Genomic DNA, 18319 nt, shown 5'->3' with positions numbered 1-18319 from the left:
TAACCCTATGCCACATAGTCCCACAGCCCTCTATCCCTACAGCTCTGTCCCCTGTGTCCCCATGGCCCCATATCCCTGTGTCCCCATAGTCAGGTGTCCCCAGGGTCCTGTGGCTCCATAACCCTATGGCACATAGTCCCATAGCCCTGTGTCCCCATGGGCTGTCCCTGTGTCCCTATGGCCCCAAGGCCCCATATCCCAGTGTCCTCATAGCCCTGTGTCCCCATAGCTCTGTGCCCTGTGTCCCCATGGCCCCATAGCCCTGTGTCCCCATAGCCCTGTGTCCCCATGGTCCCATATCCATGTGTCCCCATAGTCAGGTGTCCCCAGGGTCCTGTGACCCCATAACCCTATGCCACATAGTCCCATAGCCCTGTGTCCCCATGGGCTGTCCCTGTGTCCCCATGGCCCCAAGGAGACACCACCCCATTTAGGGACACCACCCCCTTTGGGGACACCACCCCCTTTGGGGACACCCCAAACCCCGTAACCCAGCGCTGGCAGAGCTGGGGAAACCGGACCACGGCAGCGGGGTATAAATATTGGCTAAATAGATTTATTTTCATACAAAGAATACACAGATCCCCCACCCCCACCCCCATGGGGGCACCCCGACCCGGGGGGACACCCCGAGATGTCCCCAGTCCCTATCCTGGCCTCGCGGGGACCGGAGGTGAGATTTTTGGGGTCATCCCTGTCCTGTGTGGGTTTTTGGGGAGCTCTGACGGATTCCCTCGTTGGCGTTTTTTTTAGGAAATGCCCCAAACTGTGGGACTTACCTTGAAGGAGCGGCAGGATCCGTCCCCCTCCCCAGGTGACCCCAGGGATGTCCCCATCCCCGGGTGACCCCAGGAACGTCCCCATCCCCAGGTGACCCCAAGGATGTCCCCAGCCACCCCAGGGCTGCCTCGGTGCCCGAATTTTACCTGCACCGGGCACCTCCTGTGCTGGGGACATCTCCGGATATTTTGGGGTCCCCCCCCTGCTCCCTTGTTCCCATTCCGGGGACATCTCTGGACATTTTGGGGTCCCCTCGTGCCTTAATACTGTGCTGACACAGAGCCCTCCCCCCCCCTTTACCCTCCCCCCGCCATATGTACAGGCTGGATAAAAGAAGAAAATACAGATATTTATAGTGGGGTGGGGGGTGGGGGGGCCGAAACACGCCCCTCTGCCCCCAAAACGTCCCCCACGCGTCCTCATGCCGCTGTCCCCACTGTCCCCAGGAGGGAGGTGGCCGGTCCTGCCCCATCCCGGATCAAATAGGGACCGGGAGAGCTCCTCCGTGCCTCAGTTTCCCCATCGGTCGCGGTGTTTTTTACCCTCTCCCCCCGCCTTGAGGGAATGTCACCCCCCCCCCAGGGGACATGGGGGACACGAGGTGACACCGGAGCGTCCTCCGACGGGGAAACCTCACAGGCAGACCTACTCAAAACTCCCTTTTTCCTCCCCAGATTTGTCACACCGCTGTCACCTCCGGGACCTTCGCCCCCCCCCTTGAAGGCTTTAGGGGCTGTTATGGGGTGGAGGAGGTCCGGATCCGACCCCCCTCCACCTCCTCCTGTCCCTCTGCAGCAGGAGAGGAGGTGGTGGGAGGCAGCGGGGAGGGGGTGGAAGGTCCACGAGGGGCTGGTGGCCTCGAGCCCGCTTGGCTCAACTGCGTTTGGTGACCAGCTGCCGGTCCCTCTTCTTCTTCTCCATCAGCCTGGAGCAGGGGGGTGGCATTTAGGGACCCTCCTTGAGTAGGGGGGTCCGGGGACGAGCTCGGGGGGGGGCACTCACTTTCGATTTCGGACTTCGGTGAGCTCCATCAGCCGCTCCTGGGCCGCCCGCAGCTCGTCGAGGCGCTGCTGGTAGCGGGAGTCGCAGTTGTTGGTGCGCTCGTAGCTGGAGACCTGGCTGGAGAGCTCGCTGGCGCGGTCCCGGAGTTGTTGGATGGACGAGTAGAGGTTCTCCTCGTCTTCCTCCTGCTCCGACACAAAAGGGGTGAGGTTTTGGGAGCGGGTGGGGACGCCCTAGGATGGCTACGGGTTGGGGGAACGAGGATTGGGGTTCCCGGGTTGACCCCAACACCTGCCTTGGCGTTGATGATCTCGATGTGGATGAGGAGGGCGGCGAGCTCCAGGTCCTCGGTGTAGCTGTTCTTCAGCGGCACCGACCGGTAGCCTGGGCACGACACCATGATAAAAGCTCACAAAATCAATCCCAGAATCGTCTAGGTTGGAAGAGACCTCCAAGATCACCCAGTCCAACCCCTGAGCTAGCACTAACAAGTCCTTGACCTCAAGACCCAGCCCCTTGCCGTGGCCACGGTTGGGTCTCCAAGGGGCTGAGGGTGATGAAGATGATGGGTTTGGGGAGAGGGAGCGTACCTGTTTTGAGACCCTTGACGGGGAAGGTGGCTTGTGCCAAGAAGTTGGGGTCGCTGAACATGTCCTCCTCGTACACCACGAAGCGGAGGAAGGCAAACTCGGGGTTGTTGATGTCGAAGACAAACTGCTTGAAGAGCCACACGGGGTTGAAGCCGTTGTCGGCTAGGGGGTGAGGACAGAGCAGGGCTTGGACACACGGACAGCACCACCACGGCACCACGGCTCCCCCGTTAGTGGGAGAAGCTTTTCCCTTTTGCTCCTCGCGAAATCCATCCCCAATGGGACCCTGAAGGGTGTCCCGATGTCCCCGTGGAGCCTCACCTACGACGTCCGTCTTGTTTTTGCTGTTGTCGTACTCGGAGCCGCACACCTCCACCTCCACAAAGGGGCACACGATGCTCCTCCCGTTCTTGGGCAGGTGCCGGGCGCCGAGGATCTGCAGGAGGATGAGGAGGAGGAGGAGGAGGAAGAGAGTGAGGGCTGGCCACGATGACAATGTGGTCAAGGAAGGGCTCCTCGTGCTAGTGGGTTTCCAACTCCTGTGGGTTGGCTGGTTTGGGCTTGCCATAGACTTCATGGCCATAATGAGCCACCCCACACCTTTTTTTATCACAGAATCACCGAATTGTAGGGGTTGGAAGGGACCTCAAGAGATCATCGGGTCCAACCCCCTATTTTTGACCTATTTATGACCTTAGACTGGTTTTTGCCATATCTGCAAAATGGTTTGAAAAACTTTTGCTTTGTCCATGCCATGCCCGAGAGTCAGATGCCTGTGAACCAACCCATCCCACAAAAGGACCCAAAAATTTGGGGAAGGTGCTTCTGGGCTTGTTTTAGCTATTTTATCTCTATCTCAATTTCACTCAGGTTGTGCTCGGCTTTGTGTAATTGTGGGGTTCTCCCCATGGAAAGATCACGCCATGAAAGATCATGGGGTAATGAATTCTACAAAACAAACACGGGTCTGAAACATGTAAAAATTGACCCAAAACCCAGGAAGAACTGTGATGGTGACCATTATGGGATGGACTCGCCATCCTTGCCCACTTGCCTGCAGCTGCACTGTGATGGGCTCCACGATCTTCAGGCTGTTCTTGTCAAAGGGGTCGAACGTCTCGTCCCTCATGATGTCGGGTTGCAGGACATAGCCACTGCGGCCGCCGAGCATGAAGAGCGCCTGGTTCAGCTGCATCGGCTTGTCTGTGGGGGACAGAGCAAATCTGAGCCCCGGGGCTCGAGCAGAAAGTCCCTGAGCCTTGGCAAGCCCCCTGCTGAAAGCCCCCAACCCTGGGTAGAAGGATTTTGCATGAAACACCCACGGGATATCCCCATCAAGGTAGGGACAGAGGTTGGAGAGCTCATCCAAACCACCTCCAACCATGAGCCACCAAAAATGTGAATTTTTTGGGGGGTGTCCTGTGATGATGAGGACGATTTACCGGGCGTCTGGAAGTTGAGGGCCACCAGCTGGCTGCCGCAGATCCACATGGGCAGCGGGTCGTAGTTGGAGGAGTCCAGGCGTTGCCCTTTGGGGTAGATGCGGCTGAGCTGGCGCCGGTTGTACTGCAGGAACTTCTTGCCCTTGCTGCGGTTGGCGTACTTCTCCGCCTTGGTCTCCGGGAAGGAGGACATGTCCCGGTAGCACGCCTTGTCCGTGCCGATCTCTGAAAGCACCGAAGTGGCCATCAGAAGAGGACGTGGGGTTTTCGGGGAGCCCTGTGACCGCTCCGTTCCCCTCTACCCGGCTCTTCCCCTCCTGATCCCACCAGCCTCCTTTCCCAGCTCTTACTGTCCTCATCAAACGGCACCGGGCGGCAGTACACGACCAGCTCGGAGAGCTCCAGGGCAATCTTCTTCCTCCGCTCCATGATCTTCCCCTCTTGCATCTGCACGAGGGAAAACAGGATCTGAAACTCTTTCTCCTCAAGGGTACCGGGGACCATCCACCAGGCAACGGGGATGTCCACCACCATCGTTCATCCATCCTCTGCCCACCACGGGATAGGACATCCACCACCACCCAGCGTCCATCCCCTGGGGACAAGGATGTCCCTCCCCCCCTCAGGCTGCACCCCAGGGCCCCTCACCCTGGCGTCGGCGTTCTGCGTGGCCTCTCGGATCTTGGCCACCCACTCGCTGAGCTCCTCCTGCGTGTCCGCGGCCACGTCCAGCGACTGGGCTGCGTGGGACATCTGCTGGGAATGGATGGTGAAGACAAATGGTTTGGAGCTCCTCCCGTCTTTGGAGATAACTATAAGGACATCAGAGGGGGGGCTTTACTTGAAGACATTCCCAACGGATGGCTCTGTGGAGCAAACGAAACCTCAGCGGTCCTGCTCCTGGGCCCCCACCAGCCCTCCCCAAGCACCCGCCGGGATCCTCCTCCTTTTGAGGGTCCTCCCCAAAATTGCGAATCGATGAGAAGCACAAGGTGGGCAAGGCAACCCCAAACACCCATCAAACTGCGGTCAGTCCCTGAAAATGTGCTGGAAGTGAAAGCAGCAACCCAAAATGGTCTCTTTTGCCCCTTTTTGTGGTTTCAGCTTTTCACTCCGAAATAGATTTTCCTTTGAGCCAGGGGTAAATATCCCCCCCCCAAAACCATCCAGCCCTCTGAATCCCTCGGAATCCTTCCAAAATCAGCCAAATCCCTCTGAAATCAGCTCAAAATTGCCCCCAGCACATCATGCCAAGCACGAGGCCTCTCCTTCCCTGTGGTTGGATATTTTTGTCAGCCGTGCCTCACGCCAGAGCTGCCAGCGCCCATCAGCACGTGGTTCACCACCAGCCACCCCCATGTGTGTGATGAGTTTGGAGAGCCTCAGCGCACGGTGCTGAGCTCCAGCTTGGGGCACGCACCACCCCAGGCTGTCCCCCCAGGCTTATTGGGCACGTGCTGGGGACACTCACCCACGTGGCAGGATGGCACATCGATGAAGCCCTTTAGGAAGTTCCCCAGGGGGCTGTTTTCGGATGACTGCAAGAGAAGAAAGAAGAGGGAGAGGTAGGTGGTGGCCGAACCTCCATCCAGACCTCCAAATTGGCCAAGTCTGAGCAAAAGTCAACAAAAAACACAGCATGGCTTGGGCCTGGAGCACCCCACAGCCTCCAGAGAAGGGTCTGGGATGGATTCGTGTTGGAAGCATCTCAGGTGGCTTTGGTCCCAGGTGCATTGGAGAGAGGAGGTGACATGGGGACATCGTACTCACAGCTTCATCCTGTTCCTGCGCCTGCGTGCTGACGATCTCCTCCACGTAGTTGGCCGGGAACCACAACTGCTTCTTGCCCCCGTAATCCCCCCGCCACCTGCAAGGGGTGAGAGGATCAAGGCAAGCGGACAAATTCTGGGGGGACAGGGGGTGTTAACGCCGCATGCGATGTCGGGGAACAGTCGGAGAAGGAAGGAAGGGGGAGGAGGGACAGAAAAGAAGGTTGTTAAAACCCACCGCAGGAAGACCCGCAGGAAAACCCACTGCCCCTGCCCGCCCAGAGCACTGGACCACCCTTACCAGCCCCCGTCCTGCTTGTCGACGTTGTGGATGATGGCCTGCTTGCAGAACGACAGCTCGTCCTCCCGCTGCGCTTTGTAGTCATAAAGAGCCTTCACCGTGCACTAGGCCACCAGGGAGAGGGACACATGTGTCACCACCCAGCCTGGGATGCCCAGTTTGGGGATGCTGATGGGCAGCGCTGCTCACTCAGCCCCCACAATGATGCACGGGGGTTGTCGTGACCCAGGGTTGGCACTCCTTTTTGGGTTCTCCCCAGTGCAAGGGGACCCATCAAGGCGTCCTTGCTGTTGGGGCTTGCTCAGGTTCATGGTGGGAGATGTGGTAGAGGAACCCTCCAGGAGCCCCAGCACCAGAATCGCTATGTCCCACCACCCTGCACCTCCTGGGGACACCAGCTCAGCCTCTTACCCTGGCCATCGGCATCTTGTTGGCCTCCACGTAGAAGTGGGGTGTCCGCACCTCGTACAGAGCTCCATAGTCCAGCTCCTGCAAGGAGAGACATCAAGGCAGGTCACCTGGCCGTGGGGACACTGAGGGAACACTCATGAAGTTGGGCCACCATGGGTGGCCGAGAGGAGGCTGACAAGGACCCAATGAACCTTTAAAACTCATTGAAGGGGACTTATGTTTGGCACAGATGCCTGGCCATAGCCAGGGGCAATGGCAGTAGATTACAACTTGGCTGGTTTGGGTTGGCCTTTGGGCAAATCTTTGTTGTCCCAAAGATTTGGGACAGCTGGAGATCTTCCCACCTTGATGGAGATGGGGATGGACTGCATGGCATGGAAAAAAAAACCCTCCCCGTTGTCCCCAACGGGGGACACTCACGGTGGTGCCCATCTTCTCCAGGGTCTCCTCGTTGATGGGGTAGCGCAGCTTCATCTTACGGTAGAGCGGGTGCTTCTCGTAGTAGCTGACGAGGTCCACAAGGCTCTCGAACTCAGCCGAGCTGCCCAGCATGAAGAGCCGGCCCTCCTGCTGGATTCTGCAGTGCTTGATCTTCCCCTCCGCCCTGGGGCCAAGAGATCCAGTGGGGGAAGCCGTGAGGGGTGGCCGGACCCCACCTCAAAAAAGGGGGGACAGGCAGGAGGCAAATCGGTGTGGGGTGCTGCTGGTGCGAGAGCCCCGAGGACGTGGCTTCACTGTCACCACAGCCAGGGTGTCCCACCCATGGGGGCAGCACGCAGACGTGGTATCCCCAAAGAAACACGTTGGAGGTTGGAGGCACCTCAGGGCCATCAGGTCAACCCTTGCCACAGCAGTGCCCAGCCCTGAGGCCTGGTGGGTTTGGGGAGCCCCCAAAGAGGAGCCCCCAGCTCCTGGTCCCAGTGCCAGGGCTCTGGCACCCTCCTGGCCCAACAGTGCTGCTGGAGGCCAGGGGGAGCCTCCAGGGCTCCAGGCTGGGCCCACGGCCTCCACTGATGGCCCCAGGCCCCCATGAGCAGAGCCCGGCCCCGGCCCCTCACACCCTACAGGGCCACAGAGATGTGGGGGAGCTCCCCTGGGCCTCCTCCTCTCCAGGCCGAGCAGCCCCAGCTCTTGAAGCCTCTCCTCAGGGCCCTGGGCTAGGTCCCACCAGTACAGCCCAGTGCTCCCCAGTGCCAGGATGGCCGCACTCACCGAAAGGAGATGGCGTAGGAGTTGGGCTCGCTGCGCTTGCGCACCAGGAAGGCTCCGTCCCGCGGGACTCGCATCAGCATGTGCTCAGCCTGCAGGCGCGTCAGGCTGGCGTGGTACCACCTGGGCAGGCACAACAAGGAGGCAGAGGGCTGGCAATGGCATCCCCGCGTCCCAGGGAGCACCCCAAATGTGACACCAGCTGTATCGGAGCCAGCGCGGGGAGGGATGAAGATGGTGGACCCAAGGCAGGACAATTGGTGGAAGAGGATGGTGGAACCAAGGGTGGGACACGTGGTGGAAGAAGATGGTGGACCCAAGGGTGGGACACGTGGTGGAAGAGGATGGTGGACCCAAAACACATGGTGGAAGAGGATGGTAGAACCAAGAGTGGGACACGTGGTGGAAGAGGATGGTGGACCCAAAACACATCGTGGAAGAGGATGGTGGACCCAAGGGACCAAGGGGCCAGGTTTCACCCTCACTCTTTGCTCTCGTGGGCGTTGGGCTGGGGCACGGGGTCAGTGAGGCGCATCTCGAACTCGTTGCAGCGGAGCGGCACCTCGCGGTAGTGGCAGATGAGGCTGTAGAGGCTGTCAAAGACCAGGTTGTCCGTCAGGTAGAACTTGGTGGCACCAGCCTCCTGCCGCGAGTGGATCCGGCAGTGCTGCACGCGGTTCGACCTCCTGCCATGGGGAGACAAGATGGGAGCGAGTCAATTCACATCCATGACCACGACACGTTGTGCTTGGGGATAATCAGGTTCAGGGCACCACAATGCTCAAAAAGGTGTCTTTTCCCTCAAAACTTCATTTCTGCCTCCAAAAATGGGGCCTGCTGGAGGCAGCCACCAGATGCCTGGTGGCCTGGGGAAGGTGTGATCCTGATGGGGACAAGACCAGGCCTCCTACCAGAAGGAGAGGGTGTAGTCGCCCACGAAGGTCTCGCTTTCGCGCACCAGGAAGGTTCCGTCCTTGCCGCCCGTCTCGGTGCAGTACTCGTGCAGCAGTTTCTCGGCGATCTGCCTCCCATCGCGGCCACCTCCCAGCTTCCCGTGGAACCACTTCTCCGTGAAGTGCAGCTCGTTGTTGTTGAACTCCTGCAAGTCCACCAGGAAACCAGAGACACCCCAAGGTCAGCGTCCTCCGGAGCAGCTGCCATCGAGAAGGGTATTTCCACCTTCTCCCCGTTCTTTTGGAAATTCTGCCCCCCACAAACCTCCTTCTGCTCCACCTCCTCCTCGTCCTCATTGAACTGGTAGCGGGACGTCTCCTCTGAGTAGTAGATCTTGTTGCTCGTCAGGACAAAATAATGAGGGCTCCAGGTCTGGAAGGGAGGAAGAGCATCACCAAGACAGGATGGTGGCATGGAGGCACAGGGATTTGAGACCCCCGTTCCTGCCTTGCATCCCTCCACGTGGCGTTGCACCAGTACCCCATGCTCACCCCAAAGCTTGGTGCTCTCCCCTGCTAGGGCATCCCCATCTGACAGGTCCTGCTCTGCCCCCAGCCATCAACGGCGGAGACACTTACGTGGTCAATGGGGTCTTCGAGGTAGAGGATGCCGTTCTTGATGGAGTTGCTGATGTCGTTCTCTGAGTAACTGGCAGTGGAGACCTCCTCATACAGGTTCCCTTCGACCAGTTTTTTGTGCTGGGGACAGGCCAGGAATGGGAGCTCAGCAGGGGTATGGTGTCCCCATCATGCTGAGACCCCAGCCCTAAGTATCTACAGGTCCACCATCACCACCACCTCCCATTCCCTGCAGAGCTTAGAGCTTGCTTCTAAGCCTCAAGATTTAGGGTTGTCCCCCAGCCCAATACAGTCTTTGACCCTCCTGCAGACAAGGGCTTTGGGGTGGTGCCTGGCTCCACACCTTGATTAGGATCTTCTTCTTGAGCTGGGTGGGTGAGGGCAGCTCATCGGCGTTGATGTCAACCGGCTTGGTGAGCAGCATGTCCCCGAAGACCTTCTTGAAGTGCGAAGCCATGTTCCTCTGCTGGACGATGCTGCAGTGATCTTCGATGGAGAGGATGATGGGGAACCTGGAGGAAGCAGGTTTGGAAAGGTGGCTTGGGATGAAGACGAAGGAGAGGGGGAATTTGAGCAGCCAAAAACTGGTCTGCCTCGGGGGAGCCAGGGCTTACTCGGATGTGACAAATGCGTGCTCCTTGATGGTGTGCAGCACATCCAGGAACTTGATCTTGGAGGTGAGCGTGTGGCCATGGTAGATGATGGGAAGATCATCCGGGCCATCCCAGCAGTCCACTGAACGGGGAGACACCTTGGTTAATGCATGCCAGCCACTAACTGTGCACCAGAACGATGTTTTTGGGACCCCAAAAGAAATTGGAAGTCTCCCCTCTCCCCTTTGCCATGGGATGGGTGAGCGGGATGGTCCACCTGATGCAATTTTGGGTGCTGGGGGGGTGTGCAGGTGGGACTCACGCTCGATGCAGCGGCAGCCCATGCGCAGGCAGCGGGCGTACGCCTCCAGGGAGGACTCGCTGGAGAACTGGTCCCCCGTCAGGTACCTGCGGAGGAGCGAGAGGGATGCTCAGCAGCTGGGGCTGCCCTGGCCAGGAGGGGATGCTGGTGGGGGTCCCCGAAGTGAGCCCACCCCATCCTTACGTATTGTGGGAGGAGGAGATCCAGTACTGGGACAGAGGGTGGTTCATCTCCTCGGGCACCACGCGCTCGTACTTGGGGTCCATCACCATGTTCTCCTTGGAGAAGAGGTAGGTGAGGAACTGGGGGGGTGGAAGCAGAGAGGTCAGGGCTCGCTGGGGATGAGGAGGTCTCATGGGGCAGGTGCCGCACGGGGCCACCCACCTCATCCAGCTGGAAGGAGGGATCTGCTGCATCGTTGGAGCCATCCTTGAGGTAGGAGCACATGTAGTCCCGCACCATGCCCACGTCACTGGCCCAGGGCTCCTGGGGGGGTGCAAACACGGCTGCCGTTACGGGGTGAGCCACGGCGGTGCAGCAGCTGGGCTGGGGCATCCCATGGGAATCCTCGAGACTGGGACCGAAAAGGGTCACCGGGGGGGTCTCAAAGGGCAACCAACCTTCTGGTCGTGCAGCAGGAACTTCTGGAAGTCGTAGAGGGAGACCTGGCAGAGCTCGGGGCGGTCCACGTTCCTGGGGCACAGAGGGGCCGTCAGGGGAACTGGGTGCAGAAGTCGGGGCAGATGCCACTGCTGCCCACCCGCGGCTCAGCCCCTGATGTCCCCGGCTCCTGCCCTGCTCCTGCCCGCAGCAGAAGTTGGGAAAGGGATTTGGGAAAGAGTAGCCCAGGGGCAGCCTGAGCTGCTGGGTGCTGGCCGTGCAAACACTCCCAGTGGCACCCCATGAGCTGGGAGAGATGGGCACGAGGATGCCCAAGGATGTGGGGAAGCAGGCGCCAAACTACATCACCGCATCCCCTGGCCCTGCAGTCCCTCACCGCCCTCAGAGCGAAGAATTTGGGGTGAGCGTCCCTGCTCTCGTTTCTGCTCCCATCTCCATTTGCACTCACGTTTCCACGCCCATCCTTTCTCTCACCCCTTCTCCCATCCCTGCCCCTCAGACCACGTTTGCCTTCCCCGCTCCCTGCACCCCGGGCACTGGGCGATGCTCCAGGGATGCGTGCATCCACCGGGACCTCCTCTATCCCCGAGTTTGCCCCCCTTGACAGCTCCCACCCTTGGTGGTGGGGCTGGATGGGAGCCGTGGGGCTCCCGGGACTCACCGCAGGGGGAAGGAGAGCTCCAGCTGCTCGATGACCTGCAAGGCAAAAGGAAACGGGGCTGAGACGAAAAAGGGAACGGGGGCGCAGCCGGGGACGCGCTGCGGGGTAGGGATGCTCGGTGGGGACGGATCGCGGCTCTTACCGACTTCTGCGCGTCGAACATCAGGTTTTTGTAGAACTGGATGAAGTGGGAGAAGGTCATCTCGTTCCTGGCTTCCACCTCCTGTGGGGCAGGGTATGAGAAAGAGGGGTTGGTGTAGGGACATCCAGTGACAGCAGGGCCGGTTCCAGCCCTGTTGCGGGGACTCGAAGCCCCGCTCCCCACAAAATGTGGGTCTTACCACGAGCTTGTCCCGCAGGAACCTCATGTTGGGCACGCGGTAGTTCACCTGGGGCAGCATGGCCTTCAGGTCCTTCACCGTGATGCTGCGGGAGGGTGAGCTGGTGTCAGGGCAGTGGGACCCCAGGGGACACCCACAAAGGACAGAGCCCCCAGACTGACCCCAAATCCCAGCACAAGCCCTGGCTCTGGCTTGGGGTTCCCGCTCTGCCAGGTTATGGATCCCTAAAAGTGCACAGTGCTCTCTATTTTTTTTTAGAAGAAGCCTTTTTGCCCTTTTTCTTTATAATTTAGAAGGGTCTGGTGCGAGCGTGAGAGCCCTGAGCGGAAGGCTGGGGACGGGGACACCGCTGCTGGGCATCTGTCACATCTGGATACCGTAATTATCCCTATCCCCATCGTCATAATTAAGTCCACATTCCCTTGCTTTGAGGTTTTTGTTTGTTTATTTGTTTTTTACTATATCAACAGGATTTTTATGGGCCGCTTTAATGGCCCATCCCCTCCTGGTGCTGCAGCGGGCACGGGGACATTTGGGTCCCTGCCGTCCCTACAGCAGCAAGGAAGGGACCCGCACTCCAGACTGTTTTTAGGTGCCTTTGGGCACCCCAAATAAACCAACACTGCCTCGCCCCACATCCCCTGCTCCCAGCCTCCAGATTTGGGGCACAGTTGGGAGGATTCGGCCCCATCCAAGGCCAGCAAAGCCTTGAAGGATGAGGCCAGGGCGTTGTGGCATTTTGGCATTTCCCAAACTCTTTTGCCCTTTGGCAAAACATCCCTGTGAGAAGGACGGGGATGTTTTGGTCATTGCATGCCGAGCCCATCAGCATTTTTCCCCACATGGTGCTCACCTGCCTTCCCGTGACCGGTCCATCCCATCAAACTGTTTCCTCAGCCACCTGGGAGGAAGGGAAGGACAAACGGACAGCGCTCAGCCTGGGGGACCGTACCCAGGGGGTGAGGTTCATCCTTCCAGACCCCCAAATGGGGACCCAAGAAACGGGACCGACCGTCCCTCCTCACCTCTCGATCTGCAGCGGGGTCTGGGCTTTCTGGGTGTCCGCCACCAGCCAGTTGAGGCCCGTTATCCACAGGTTGATGTCCTCCTCGCAGAAAGCTGGAGGAGGAAGAGGAGAGGGTGGTGAAAACGGGATGGGGGAGACGGCACCCCCCAGGATGGCCACAGGGTGAGCGGGGACCACGCACCGGCCACGCTGAGCGTCCGCAGCCTGAAGTCCATCCCGTAGAGGATGATGAAGCACATGGTGAAGTCGAGCTTGCGGGCGTCCTCGGGGTAGCGCTCAAAGTCCCTCGAGTTCTTCCCCAGGCGGATCTCCTTGATCTCCCGAATGTCGACTGCAGGGACAGAGGGGACACGGGACTGTCCCCTGCCGCCCTGCCACCGCGGAGCCACGCGCGGGGCTCGGGGAGGCTGTGGGAGGTGGGATTGTGTAGAAACCACGTGTCCTTTGGGGAACCTTGTCCCCAGGAGAGGGCATCCCCATGGCACTTTGAGTGTTGTGACCATGTGTCCCCCAAGGGAGATGTCCCCACAACCCCACAGTGACGTGTCCACTAGTGTGATGGCACCGCGGGTGCCACGTGTCCTTCAGGGACATCCTGGTGGCACTGCCCGCTGGTGCTGGGTCCGTGAGTCCTCCAGGGACCTGTGTCCCCAGGAAGGGGTGTCCCCAGGAAGGGGTGTCCCCACGGTGCTCCCCACCACCAGTTTCCCAGCTCTGCGGGTGCCACGTCTCCTCCCAGCTCAGCCTTTCCCATCCTGGCCCTACAATCCCTCCAGCCGCCTTCCCCTCTTTTGAGACAAAACCCCAAGCTCTGGGACGGGCCGAGCTCATCTTTTAATAGAAGACTTTTGCCCAAAGGTGGCAATTTGCAGCCCGGACCGCAGGGCGTTTCTTTCCTGCCGCGCTGCTCTCTCATTATCTCGCTATATAAAGCCAGGAGGGCTGGGTTTCCGGACCGTGGTCTTCCTCACCACCACGTTGCCAAAAGGGGGATTTCCATCCCCCCTTGGTTGCGCCCAGCGGACACGTCCGGTGGTGGGAGCAGAATAATAAAATTCGGGGATGGAGCGGGATAAATAATATTCGGGGATCGATTCTGACACTCGAACCCATCCCTCTTCCCACGGGCATTGCTCCCAGGCAGAGCTCGGGCTCCGGAAAAAAGGGCTTTGTGTGGCTGAGGGTGGCCGGACACCACGCAGGGTCATTGTCCTGCAGGAAATGGGTCATTTCCCGGAGAATTTCCAGCCCGGCTCCGGCTGCTTCCTACGTGGCGGTGGGGCTGGAGCGCAGGGTGCCGGAGCGGAGGGGAAAAAGCTGGAGGAGGTGTGGAAGGATAAGGGATGGGGGAGAAACGGGGCCGATTCAGTGAAAGGCAGCGGGAAAAGAGGTGCGGGGTAGTTTTTCTTGGCGGAAAAGGCTCCGGAAAACACTGGTGGCTTTATCCAGCCTTCCCTGGGAGGAACGCGAGCCAACTTTCGCGGGCCAGGGCAGGCTGTGAGCGCTCGGCGGCAAAGCGATGCTCAGGGGGGTCTGCACCCAGGCGTGAGATTTTGGGAAACGAAAGCTGGGTGCCACCCTCCGTGCGCAGCCCCGTGGCTCATGGCCCAAAGCTAACTTACGGTGGTGTCCTGAGCTCAACCGGGTGGATATTTGGGGCCAGACACCCTTTTGTAGGATAGGAACGGGGTGTGTGTCCCCAAATGTGCCCGTGGCAGGGCACGGAAGCGGGGTTTGATGCTGGGGGCTCTGCCGACGGGGGATAACGCAGCCAGGACCCGGTGTTGGCCCCAGCCTCCCGGCGAGGGAGCAGCGTGCAGCACAATGCAACGCGCTGGCGGCTTCCTGGAAACCACATCTGCAGCGGATTTGCAGCGATCATGGCAGAAGTATGTCTCCAAACTCCTCCCTGCATTGTCTCCGGGGTCCCGGTGATTAAAACATGCTGGAAGCCAGTTCCAGCTGCGAAAATCCCTCCTCTCTTCTCATGCAAAGCGAGCAGCACGTTGCAAAGGCTTTACATCTAGGGGCGGCCGTGGCTCCCGGGTGGTGTAGGGTCTGCCCAGCAGATTTTAGCCAGGCTGAGAGCCTGGGAGTTTCCTAAATGCAGGAGGGGAAAGCAAACCAAGGTGGCTGGAGGGATGCCGCTGGCCTGGGACGTGCCACGGGGTGGCCGAGTTGTGTCCCCTCGGGGTCGCCTTGGTCCTTCCTGTGGGATCCCCTCTATGAAGGACCGAGGGCTCCCTGTGAGGCTGAGGAGCTGATTTAAAACCTGAAATAAAAGATCTCCTCCCGGGCCAGAGGTGTGAAACCAAACCTGGGTTTTCTCCTCCCCAAAACCATCCTATTTCTAACCATCTGGCGTTAGCAAGGACAAAGGGGTGAGTCCCTGTTAGGCATCACCAAGCTGCAAACCACCTCTCCAAAATGTTTTTGGGGTTGCCAGGGACTGGAAACACCCTGGGAAGAGACGAATTTCGGAGGCAAAGCCGGACACCACGCTCCCCTGTAGCTCTTAACCTTGAAGCTGCATCTCCTTGCCGCGCCGGGGGGGACCCCATCCGCGTGGCCACGCGTCTTAACAGCAGCTTAACGAAGCGTGTAATTAGCCTGCAGGGCGCGGGGCATCTCCAGCAGAACCAGGATCCCCGTCCTGCCTCCTAACAGAGACATCAGCTCCGTCGGTTGTCTCGCTAATCCCTTCTCAAGCCGGGTGAGAAGAGAGGATTTGAAATGGCCCGGGCAGGCGTGAGGTTCGGGAGCGAAGCTGAAGGTCCCAGAGCCTCCAAAAAAATCCCAAATGGGGCTGGAGCGGGTTGGTGAAGGTGCTCCAGCCCCACACCAGGATTGGGATTGCCCCCAGCCCCGCTGGGGAAGCGGGTGGTGGGGTTGGATGGAAGGATTATAACATTTTTAGGGGTTTTCCCTTTTTTTTTCCCCACTCTTGGATGACCTCAGAGGACGCTCACGCGCTCCCAGAGGGAGATTTTGGGTTGTTGTGTGGGAGAGGCCGGGCACTGATTGGGGAAACTGAGGCAGGAGATCTATGGCAAGGGGAAAGCGGCGCCGAGTTCCCGACCTGGCTGTGCGCGGTGCTCCCGAATAAAAACAAGGAGCCGGAAAGGCGCTATTTCCGCGAGCAGGGAACGAGCTCTTCCCTACAAAGGCCATGGGGGAACAAACCTGCAGGGGACATCAGCCAGCCACGGGGGACCAGCCGGTCCCCTCCCGTGCCCCTTTGTGCTTGGTGGCACCCCACAAACTGACCCTCAGCCCCCAAATCCCCTCTCCCCAAAGGGTGATTTGATGGGTCCCTGCTGCCTCCAGTCCCCACCAGCCTGGGCACCATCCAAATTTTGCATTTCAGCCCCGTCTACGCCGCATGGGGCCACCACCGTGACCACCCCACCCGGCCTGCCTTCCCCAGGAGCCCGAGAACCCCATGGGCAGCGAGGTCTGGTGCCAGTTTGGGGGTTAAAAACACCCCCAGGAGGCGAGGCAGCAGATGGTCCCTTTACCCCCTTTCTAGTTCAAGCCCCATGGCAATTTAGGGCTGAGGGGAGCTGGGATGGAGGAGGTGGGTGCATCTACACCACTGGGCATCCTACCATGGTCAGGCATCCCACCGTGGTAGAACATCCCACCCTAGTAGGATATCCCACCATGGTAGGACATCCCAGTATGGCCAGACACCCCAAACCCAGGAATCCCACCACATTTGGGCATCCCAACGGGGTAGAACATCCCACTGTAGTAGGATATCCCACCATGGTAGGACATCCCAGTATGGCCAGGCACCCCAAAGCCTGGCATCCCACCACATTTGGGCATCCCAACGGGGTAGAACATCCCAGCATGGTACAACATCCCAGTATGGCCAGGTGTCCCAAAGCCTGGCATCCCACAACATTTGGGCATCCCACCATGGTAGAACATCCCATCCTAATAGAACATCCCACCATAATAGGACATCCCAGTATGGCCAGGCACCCCAAAGCCTGGCATCCCACCACATTTGGGCATCCCACTGGGGTAGAACATCCCACCATGGTAGAACATCCCACCATGGTAGAACATCCCATCCTAATAGAACATCCCACCATGGTAGGACATCCCAATATGTCTAGGCACCCCAAAACCCGGAATCCCACCACATTTGGGCATCCCACTGGGGTAGAACATCCCACTGGGGTAGAACATCCCACCATGGTAGGACATCCCAGTATGGCCAGGCACCCCAAAGCCTGTCATCCCACCACATTTGGGCATCCCACTGGGGTAGAACATCCCACTGGGGTAGAACATCCCACCATGGTAGGACATCCCAGTATGGCCAGGCACCCCAAAGCCTGTCATCCCACCACATTTGGGCATCCCACTGGGGTAGAACATCCCATCTTGATAGAACATCTCACTATAGTAAGAGATCCCAGTATGGCCAGGTGCCCCAAATCCTGGTATCCCACTACATCTGGGCATCCCAATGGGGTAGAACATCCCACTGGGGTAGAACATCCCACCCTAGTAAGATATCTCACTATGGTAGGACATCCCAGTATGGCCAGGCACCCTGAACCCAGGAATCCCACCACATTTGGGCATCCCACCGGGGTAGAACATCCCACGGGGACCACGCACCCCACCAACCCGTCCCCAGCCGCCGCCACCGATACTCACTGTCCCCTTCCACCTTCTCAGGCGTCCGGCTCCAGATGATCTGCCGGGTTTCCAGCTTCACCTGGAAGGTCCTTCGCTCCGGCCTCTGCGACTTCTTCTGGTAGAACAAGGTGAGGACGGTGCCCATCTCCAGGCAGCGGAGGATCCTGCCCATGTCCCCCGCCTCCATCCTGCCGTCCTCCAAAAAGCCATTGACGCTGTTGAGCCTGGAGACGGACATCTTCACTGCGTGGCCATCGCCCGCCGGAGCCGCGGAGTTGTCTCATGCATGAAAGGGAAAAAACGAAGCCTCCCGGGGGATTTGCTCCGAGCACGGGTTTCCTCTGCTGCCGATTCCCCCGGCGTCGTCGGGGTGGGAGGCTCGGGTTGGAGGCGCCGCGACCTTTTCGCCGTGCGGCCCCGGCTCCGGCGTTGGCATCCAGCGGTGGCAAGGAGAGACGGGGGACGGTTTCAGAGCCGGAGGGCTACAAACCATCCGGCCACCTCAAGGCCTCGGGGACGGACACCTCGGCGGGGCAAAAAAAAAAGGAGAGGGTGGCAAAAAAAATAAAAAGGCCGCGAGAGCGAGCGCCCCGAAAAAGCAAAGTCACCCCAAAAGCAAGCGGAGAGGAGCCGGAGGATCCCCGGCCTCCGTGCAAAGAGGGGTGAGGAGGGGAGGCGAGGGGTTCGGGGTGCCCGGCTTAGGGTGTGGGGTCTTCGGGGACCCCCCAGGGTGGGATGCGGGTGGTGGGTTTGGTTTTTTTTTTTTTGGGATGGGGTGAGGGGATAGGAAAGGGGGGGGGAGGTTCGCTCTCGCCGGTCGCCCGCTGCCCCTTCTCCGCTCCTTAATTTCGGGCTGATGAAATGGACGCCCAGAGGAAACTGCAATCACACATGGCCGGAAAGAGATCAGAAAGGAATTTAAAAAAAAAAAAATGCAGGATCTTGGAGAAAGGAAAATCGCAGCGACGGAAGAGGCGGCTGAGGGTGACATCTAGAGGAAGCCGAACCAGGGAAGGGCTCCTGAAGGGGGGGGTCCCCAGGCCCTACAGACAACTGGGG

General features: G+C 59.4%; 2 protein-coding genes across 4 annotated transcripts; one reads left to right on the top strand and one right to left on the bottom strand.

Moving 5' to 3' along the window:
- Positions 1-536: 536 nt before the first annotated feature.
- On the bottom strand, positions 537-18072 carry LOC137851556 (1-phosphatidylinositol 4,5-bisphosphate phosphodiesterase gamma-1-like). Of its 3 annotated transcripts, XM_068672787.1 has the most exons (32): positions 17279-18065; positions 12783-12932; positions 12600-12693; positions 12428-12475; positions 11575-11659; positions 11376-11456; positions 11234-11268; positions 10572-10644; positions 10336-10437; positions 10135-10253; positions 9952-10037; positions 9651-9771; positions 9380-9548; positions 9037-9156; positions 8723-8830; positions 8416-8603; positions 7990-8190; positions 7508-7627; positions 6716-6899; positions 6296-6373; positions 5885-5988; positions 5585-5681; positions 5286-5352; positions 4463-4626; positions 4165-4261; positions 3815-4039; positions 3427-3575; positions 2694-2808; positions 2373-2534; positions 2078-2166; positions 1783-1967; positions 537-1705 (listed from the first exon to the last, which is right to left on the bottom strand). In XM_068672787.1, exons 1-32 carry the CDS (start codon positions 17496-17498, stop codon positions 1654-1656), a joined length of 3888 nt encoding a protein of 1295 aa, XP_068528888.1. In that variant the 5' UTR covers positions 17499-18065; the 3' UTR covers positions 537-1653. The 3 variants fall into 3 exon arrangements, 1 of the variants encoding a protein (XP_068528888.1); XR_011093280.1 differs by lacking the exons at positions 537-1705; positions 1783-1967; positions 2078-2166; positions 2373-2534 and adding an exon at positions 4656-4680 and having other exon boundaries at positions 4463-4570; positions 17279-18072; XR_011093281.1 differs by lacking the exons at positions 537-1705; positions 1783-1967; positions 2078-2166; positions 2373-2534 and adding an exon at positions 4656-4680 and having other exon boundaries at positions 4463-4567; positions 17279-18072.
- On the top strand, positions 13945-17271 carry LOC137851910 (repetin-like). The gene is made up of 3 exons (XM_068673005.1): positions 13945-13991; positions 16779-16847; positions 17094-17271. The coding sequence occupies exons 1-3, from the start codon at positions 13945-13947 to the stop codon at positions 17173-17175; spliced, it is 198 nt and encodes a 65-aa protein (XP_068529106.1). The 3' UTR covers positions 17176-17271.
- Positions 18073-18319: the final 247 nt, after the last annotated feature.

This window comes from Anas acuta, chromosome 2 (genome assembly GCF_963932015.1).
Source record: "Anas acuta chromosome 2, bAnaAcu1.1, whole genome shotgun sequence".
Taxonomy (NCBI): domain Eukaryota; kingdom Metazoa; phylum Chordata; class Aves; order Anseriformes; family Anatidae; genus Anas; species Anas acuta.
The sequence above is the reverse complement of the archived record's forward strand: the minus strand, read 5'-3'. Positions and strand labels throughout refer to the sequence as shown.

What these genes read in the sequence shown, in the direction of transcription:
- LOC137851910 (XM_068673005.1), top strand. Translation starts at nt 13,945, where the DNA reads ATGGGGGAGAAACGGGGCCGATTCAGTGAAAGGCAGCGGGAAAAGAG. An exon ending in GAAAGGCAGCGGGAAAAGAG is followed by an intron (nt 13,992 to 16,778) that starts GTGCGGGGTAGT and finishes CCACTGGGGTAG; the next exon opens with AACATCCCACTGGGGTAGAA. An exon ending in GGCCAGGCACCCCAAAGCCT is followed by an intron (nt 16,848 to 17,093) that starts GTCATCCCACCA and finishes CCAATGGGGTAG; the next exon opens with AACATCCCACTGGGGTAGAA.
- LOC137851556 (XM_068672787.1), bottom strand. Translation starts at nt 17,498, where the DNA reads ATGTCCGTCTCCAGGCTCAACAGCGTCAATGGCTTTTTGGAGGACGGC. An exon ending in CGCAGGAACAGGATGAAGCT is followed by an intron (nt 5,353 to 5,584) that starts GTGAGTACGATG and finishes CTTCTCTTGCAG; the next exon opens with TCATCCGAAAACAGCCCCCT. An exon ending in CCTCAACTTCCAGACGCCCG is followed by an intron (nt 3,576 to 3,814) that starts GTAAATCGTCCT and finishes TGTCCCCCACAG; the next exon opens with ACAAGCCGATGCAGCTGAAC.